Genomic DNA, 8,023 nt, shown 5'->3' on the forward strand with positions numbered 1-8,023 from the left:
TTTAATCTTTTAAATAAGGTAATAGTTCAAATCCGAGTCAACTAGCCCGAGTCCAACACGGAATAAATTTACAATTAAAGTGTAACTGAATTTAAAAATAAAAATCATATTAAATTTGTTATATTTAAATTAAATATTAAAAAAATTATTATTCCATAATTTTAGTAAGAAAATATTCCATAATAATATAATAAATGAAGTATTATCTTTAAAGAAACCGAGTCAAAATCCGAATCAAAACCGAGTTTGACACGGAAATAAACTTGTGGTTTTTATTGGATTACTCAACGGCCAAGTTTACATTCGCGACCTAAAAAAAACCCTAAGAGAGAGAAAGAGAGAGATTGCATTGAGTTTTCAGAAGGCGGAGATAACAGAGAGAACAATGGCGGCTACGGTGAGTAACGTTTGGGCAAAACCAGGCGCTTGGGCGCTTGATTCAGAAGAAAACGAAGCTGAACTTGAACAACAACACAAAGAAGAGATCGCTAAGAAAGCCGATATCAAGTTGAATGGCGGCGGCGCCGACCTAAGCGACTTCCCATCCCTTTCTTCCGCTGCAGTTACCAAAACGAAGAAGAAGAAACCACAGGCCTTATCCCTAAGTGAATTTGCTAATTTTTCATCTGCAAAGCCTGTTCAAAAAGGTCCTACTTTTCAAGATCTCGCTTCGCTTCCTACCGGTCCAAGGGAGCGGACTGCTGAGGAACTTGACCGATCTAGGCTTGGAGGTGGATTTAGATCTTATGGTGGTTATGGGAACAGGAATTCTGAAGGGGGCGATGATTCTTCTAATTCCAGGTGGGGTTCGAATAGGGTTTCTGATGATTCGCGGCGTCAGGGTGGGTTTGGTAGGGAGTCTAATAGGGATATGGCTCCTTCTCGCGCGGATGAGACTGATGATTGGGGAGCGACGAAGAGGACCATGCCGAATTCTGGTTTTGATAGGAGGGAGAGGGGAGATAGAGGGGGTTTCTTTGGATCAGAATCGAAAGCTGATGAATCTGACAGTTGGGTTTCTAATAAGAGCTTTTCTTCCTCGGAGGGACGTAGATTTGAAGGTCAGAGAGAGAGACGAGGTGGATTTGAGTCGAATGGTGGTTCTGAATCCGATAATTGGATGAAGAAGAAGGAGGAGGAAGGCAGGAGATATAGCGGTGGTGGTAGCGGTGGAGGTGGGGCTTTCGACAGTATTAGAGATAGGCGAGGTGGATTTGAACCTGATTCGGAAACTTGGGGAAGAAAGAGGGAGGAAGGAGGAAGTGGAAGTGGTGGAAGTGTTAGACCGAAGCTTAATTTGCAGCCAAGAACACTGCCCGTGAATGATAACCAGCATGATGGTCCAGCAGCAGCTCCAACTAAGCCAAAGGGTTCTAATCCATTTGGAGAAGCAAGGCCAAGAGAAGAGGTTTTGAAGGAAAAGGGTCAGGATTGGAAGGAGATGGAAGAGAAACTTGATTCTTTGAAAATCAAAGAGACTGGTTCAGGAAAAGATTTTGGAAGGAGGAACTTTGGGAATGGAAATTCATCGGAAGCAAGGACTGAAAGGGAATGGAGGAAGCCAGGACATGGTGATGCAACTCCACCAAGGTTTGTGCAATAACTAACTATTTTATCTAGAAAGAAAACTCCATACTTGATGTTTATTGTTTAACATGATGAATATGTTGTGTATGCAGTGGTGAGGAAACTGGCAATGAGAATGCTGAAGCTGCTGGAGTTCAAGATGAGGTAGCAGGTAATGCTGAAGATTGAAGAAAGAAGGTAACTTGGCATCAACTCGATGAGAATTATTATCAGATTATCTAATAGGTTCGTCTATACACTTTGTTATTTTAATTTGTTGTGTGATTTTGATCCATTGAAGTCAATTTTTGGTAGACATGTCATTAGTGGTGGAATTGGATTGAATTGGATTGGATTAATCTAGGGCCAAGATTGGCTCATATACACTTTTTTATTTTTATTTTCTGAATTGTGTTGTGGTTTTCTGATTTCTTGTTTGTTGAAAATGATGATATTTGAGGTAGAGGAGATAATTTGATTCATTATTATTGATAAGAATTGTGTCTCAGATTAAAATATAGCAGCTTTTTTTTTTTTTATTTTGTATCTTTTCCTTTGATCATGGCTGTCACTCCTTTTGGCTAGAATCAAAACCAGAATAGCATTAGATTCTGATTTGTTTGTGGTCCTCTTTGTTCTTTAAGACATTGTAATGGTGGAGAATATTATTATTATTCTTATTATTATTACTACTTTCTTACATTATTATGCTTCTATAAGAAGATCAACACTCTCATTATTTATACTTTCATACTCTCAATACTATTTTCTTGGATCCCATTCTTCTATACCCTTTAAAAACCTCTTTGAAGTTATTTGGGGTTTCTATTAACAATCTAGGGTATTTTGGCTGATTGATGCTGGGATATGACCATGCTGAATAACACAAATCTTGCCTTTGCAATCTTAACTATTTGATTTTGAGTTTTTCATCATTTAATCTTGTGTTTATTAAGGTAGCAATCCATGATGTAATGACAGTTCCATTGAGTTTAAACTACATTTGTTGTTTGTAATGACACACTAGATTTATGGTGCTGCTGAAGCTTTGGCAATTAAGTTTAATGTTTGGTTTTGATGATATTCAAAGGCACAAATCATCATCATTATCATCTCATATGCATTTTGTTTCATTTTGTTTCATTTTGTTCATGAATGATGAATTTTACAATTTTAACTGGTTAACTAGTTTGATTATCATTGAAACCATTTTAAATTTAAGCTGGAACCAAACTCTAGGCTCTTAGGATATTTGAATGATTAAATGTTTAGTTTATTTTGAAAAAAATGCAATCTATTTTATTAAAATACAATAAATAGGTAACAACTTAAACTTGGAATGTAAAGCAAAACATGTAGAATATGTACAAATTTATTTAGTTTGTTCTGTGTCATAAACTTTCTTGAATATCAAGTCATAATCTTTCTTGAATATAAACTATAGCATGAAGGGATGCTTTTGTACTTTTTTTTGAAAAAAAGATATTATGAAATTGACAGTTGTTTAATTAAAAAATAATAACATATTTATAAAACTATGTCATCATAAATTACACTGCTTTTGGCCATATCTCGCTTTAAATAGAGTGGGGATTGACCTCGCTTTAAATCGAGTGGGGATTGACTATGCCCAACGTGCTACCATATATGTTTCAAATCGAGTGGGGATTGAACCTGCTTAACGACCGTATATGTTGTCTATTTGTTTTTCTTTCATACCTTTAGTATTCTTCTTTCATACGCTAACTTACCATTTTTCATATTTTTCATCCAAAGGAACAAGCGATCAAACACTCCATCAATAAAAAAAAAATATAGAATATATAAACCACTTTTAAGATAAAACGTCCAATTTGGCCAATAAATACATGTTCTTTTTCTCAAAGAAGTCCCAAACAAATTAAATTAAAATGGATAATATTGTGTTTAACTTTTTTAATTTAAAAAAAAATTGATAAAAAAGTTGATTTTTACTGTTATTTTGAAATAATCTTGTTAGAGGATAAGTTATAAAATATAAATTTATTTAAAGTTAAAGGGGATTAAAATTACTTAATTTTAATAATGTAAAATTAATTTAAATAATATAACATACAATTTATTATCACAATATTCAAATCATCAATAAAAAATATTAAATTTATTTTATTTCAGTTTTAATTTATAAAATATTACAAATATCACAAATATTTCAAATCATTTTATCTATATAACTCATTTTTTATATTAATCAATATTAAATAAAAATAATTATTATTTAATTATTTAAATAACCCAAACTTAAACCAACCCTAAACATGTAAATATATAATAATTTTCAAATTCTTGTAATAAACATTTTTAAAATTATTCAAATAATAAATCAATATCAGTTCCATTTTATGTGTTATTTCATCATACATGAGTTCATTACTTTTTTAGGCTATTAAAGTCATGTAACCACCTATTTGAAAATACTTTTTATTATTATAAAATTTATTTTTAAATAATAATAATAAAAAAATCAATAAAATATGTTATAAAGCAATAAAAAATTTAATGACACCTAATCTCCAACTTTGTAGGCATATCATAAATGGTTTTCTGACAATATGTACTGCTATAAGCTTGACTCTTGCTACCTTTTTCATCAATAGATTTCCCAACCCAAATCTCATCTCTTTATCCCATTCATACATAAATCATACTTATTATTATTTCCCTTACAATTTCAAATAATCTCCAGCAAATAAACAACCAAGTATGAATTCATTTTTCTCTTTTTCTTCATAACTCATTAATGTATATACAGTTGACAGCTGAATTCCCCTTTATATATATTTCTTATAAACTCATATTCACCATTAAACAAACCCATCACAAGATCTCCATTTTCTTCCCCATGGATCATTACCCACTTCTCTTTACAGCCATAGCATTCGCCGTCGCCGTCGCCGTCGCCGCCGTCATCCTTCCCGGAGCTCAAGCTGATGCAATCGTCTCCGGCATCGTCTTCTGTGATCAATGCAAAGATGGAAAAATCTCTCTTTTCGATTATCCCCTCAATGGTTAGTAGTTTTTTTTGTATTTTTTTGAAAAAGGTCCATGTATATTAAAAATGCAAACTTTGTAACAGGGACGAAGGTGTCTTTGAGATGCCCGGATAACAATGGACAACTTGTAATAAAAGGAGAGGATACAACCAATTGGTTAGGAAACTATGCAATGCGGTTTCAGGGTACACCGGATATGAATGGGTGTTATGCTCAGGTCACTGGCGGCGGCGGCGGAGGGACTTCCGGCGGTTGTGCGGCGGTGGCGGGTGCGGCTAGGAGTGTGAGTTTGACGTTTAGAATGTTTGATATGGAAATCTATGGAGTTGAACCTTTGCTTTCGGAGCCTGTTCAACCAATGTCGTATTGTCCTAAATCGGTTTCTCCGGGGCCGCCGCCGATTATAACGCCGGTAGTTCCACCGCCGCCGTTTAATACGCCGGCGATTCCGCCGCCGGACACTCATCTTCCACCCATGCCTTCGGTTCCTTTCTTTCAAGCCTCTGCTTGTCCCTACTGGTATGCTATTCATTTTTTTTATTATTTTTTTTTTATGTCATATAATTAAAATTATTATTAATAATAATAATCATGAGATCTTTATTCAGATAAAATACATAAAAAATGAACTTTTAATTTGATTTTAATAATAAATTAAATATATAACATTTGTTTGGATTGGGTTATTCTGATAATTGGATTATTTAGAAAATTGGTTTAAATTAAAAGGAGTGATAGTTTGTTTTTAATAAAAATATTTAAAGTTATTAATATATAATAATAAAATAAAAATAATAATTTAAAATAAAAAATATTTTAGTTAATGAATGGAATAAATTAGAAAGAGTAATATAATATTTTATATTATTATTTATATGAATTAAATTGGTCAAAATGTTTTTAAGAGGATAAATTATATATCTTTTTTAAAATAGTCAAATAAGATAAACCAAAATTTTGATGGCCGGTGACCAGTCTTAATTTTTATTTTTTAAGAGTCAAATTATAAAAAAATAAAATTATACTTTTTTAATTTTGATTTAAAAAGCTAGCTACCCACATAAATGACCCCTAATAATTAAAATAAAAATATGTGACTATTCTAGTTTCAATATAAGAAAAAGATTTTTTATATATTTTTTTAATTTCATTGTTTAAAATTTGTTATATATTCGTGTAATAGGAACTGGACGGCTCCGGAACACGAGTGTTATTGGAACGTGCTTAGTCCTGATTTAAAGGTAGCTTTTGTATTCGGGTTAGAGGCGGCAAGGAAATTTGGGACAGACTTGACATTGAAGGAGGCATTGCTAGGTCGAGGCGACCCTTATAAGACCTTATTGAGAGAAGCCACAACCACTCTTCTAAATTCATACACTAGTATTGTGTTTCCATATAACCCGGTTCAAGTTTTGTTGGAAATGAATTCGGCCCTTCTTGGTTCAACCCGTAATGTTCTCCACACCGGTCTTCGCTTCAGCCGTGCCAACTCTGGCAATGGTCGAGTTGAGTGCATGTTTAAACCTTGTAAAACAATATCCTAGTTCATAAGTTCTAATCTATGCTAGCTTGTTGGCCTATACTCATTTATGTTATTACTATTTGGGTTTGGAATTTGGTTATGACACAATTTCAGCCTTGGTAACATTTATATTTAGTATAAAAATAATGGACTTATTTTAAAATTTTGTTTGCTTTCACTTATTTTAATTATTTACACAGCATTATATTACAGTTAAAATTTTGGCAACATATTTATGATTTATGAATGTTGGCACAAACTTATCCACTATGCTATTAACAGCTGACAAAACTCAACAAATAAACAAAATCACTTAAACAAAAGTTTCATTTATTAAGTTAAACAATCCAAATCAAGATTTCAAGTCAAGTAACTTACAACAAATACAAATAAAAAATCCCCGAAGAAACTTTTCTCATCTTCTCCCTCAAATTCAGATGTGTCGACTTGCACTATGCGTCGTACTTAGATGATGTCCCCTGAGTGCAAAAATGGTTCAAATATATCATTGCCTTTTGCCCAATTCCTCATTTTCGAGATCATCAAGAATGCATAGAAAATGAGTGCAATGTTATGCAACGCCCAACATAAATCGAGCCGAATGTGATCTATTACATGCAAATAGTCAATGGTTAGTAATTAATTTAAAGTTCTTCCATAATTAGATTGCTTAATTTTCTCTTCAAAATATGCTTACATAAAGAGTGATGATCAATCTACAAAGAACAAGTAAATTTTATTAGTTAGAGCTCAAAGTTTTTCATAACTGTTTGAATTTTTTTTTCTGAAACTAATTCTATCCTGCCATATCCAAAAGTTGGATATTTATGGGATCTATACCACTTTTATTTCTTTTAATTTTTTAATATTTTTAAAAATATTGATATAGATATATTTAATAAATTAAAAAGATTAACCTAGCTTGGTTGGTTATTTATCCTCCTTATCAGCATACTGATTAATATGTATAGTGTTAGAATCTTAACAAAAATATATTAAGGGATATATGCAAATGAATAAGTTGTATTACTTTTGGGCAGACCCTAATTATTTTGACCAATAACATTTCGTTCGCGATTAGTTCGTTATAAAGTTCGCGGTTCAGAATTATTTAAAAAGAAGTAAACGTAAAGTTGTTCAATTCACTCTTGCTCTAGGACATTTGTCATCTCATCAAATTAAGTAGATTGCTTTAATGTTTAAGTAGATTATTAAAATGTAACGAAGACTATAGGGGTTGTATTGGCCAGATCCAAGGTTCACACTTGCCCTAAATCAAAACCGTCCGGAAGTTCGAGTAAGGATGACAATTTGAAACCGTCATGTAAAAACCGAACCGAATTTTTCCGTTTGGGACGGGTTTTTCTCGAAATCGAACGGGGATGGGGTGGGGATGGTATTTGTGTCCCCACACCGCCCCGATCTCACTCCAAACACTATAAAACATAATTAAATATATTAAATCACTAATATATTTATTTATTCATTGTAAGTCTATTTTTTCGTAATAATATAAAATTTTAATATATTATATTAAAAAATTCGTTAATATAATATTATTTTATAATTTTTTTAAATATTCTATTAACGGTGCCTTGCGGGGATTTCCGAAACCGAACTAAATCGAACGGGCGAGAATGATATTAAAAAAATCCCCAAAATAAAAACGGGACAGAGATGATAAATGCATTCCCCGTCCCGAACCGCCCTATTTCCATCCCTAAATTCGAGGATGTAAATCACTATGTTGTCATTTTTATTTAAAATAAAATAAAATGAATATTGTCATTGATTCAACATGAATGGACTATAGAAGTAAAATTTTCAACTTTCGAAATTGAACCGAGATAATGTTCCCCGATAGGCTCTTTTGATTTAAATTATCAAAATACCTTATAGACTT

The 8,023-nt window shown here is 32.4% G+C and overlaps 2 protein-coding genes across 2 annotated transcripts; both read left to right on the top strand.

Moving 5' to 3' along the window:
- The first annotated feature begins 300 nt into the window (after nt 1-300).
- LOC124935834 (eukaryotic translation initiation factor 4B3-like) lies at nt 301-2,069 on the top strand. Its single transcript, XM_047476267.1, has 2 exons — nt 301-1,590; nt 1,680-2,069. The coding sequence occupies exons 1-2, from the start codon at nt 386-388 to the stop codon at nt 1,753-1,755; spliced, it is 1,281 nt and encodes a 426-aa protein (XP_047332223.1). The 5' UTR covers nt 301-385; the 3' UTR covers nt 1,756-2,069.
- Nucleotides 2,070-4,285: 2,216 nt separating this feature from the next.
- Nucleotides 4,286-6,283, top strand: LOC124936353. Its single transcript, XM_047476849.1, has 3 exons — nt 4,286-4,613; nt 4,682-5,117; nt 5,782-6,283. The coding sequence occupies exons 1-3, from the start codon at nt 4,346-4,348 to the stop codon at nt 6,140-6,142; spliced, it is 1,065 nt and encodes a 354-aa protein (XP_047332805.1). The 5' UTR covers nt 4,286-4,345; the 3' UTR covers nt 6,143-6,283.
- The last annotated feature ends 1,740 nt before the right edge of the window (nt 6,284-8,023 follow it).

Source organism: Impatiens glandulifera, chromosome 4 (genome assembly GCF_907164915.1).
Source record: "Impatiens glandulifera chromosome 4, dImpGla2.1, whole genome shotgun sequence".
NCBI lineage: Eukaryota > Viridiplantae > Streptophyta > Magnoliopsida > Ericales > Balsaminaceae > Impatiens > Impatiens glandulifera.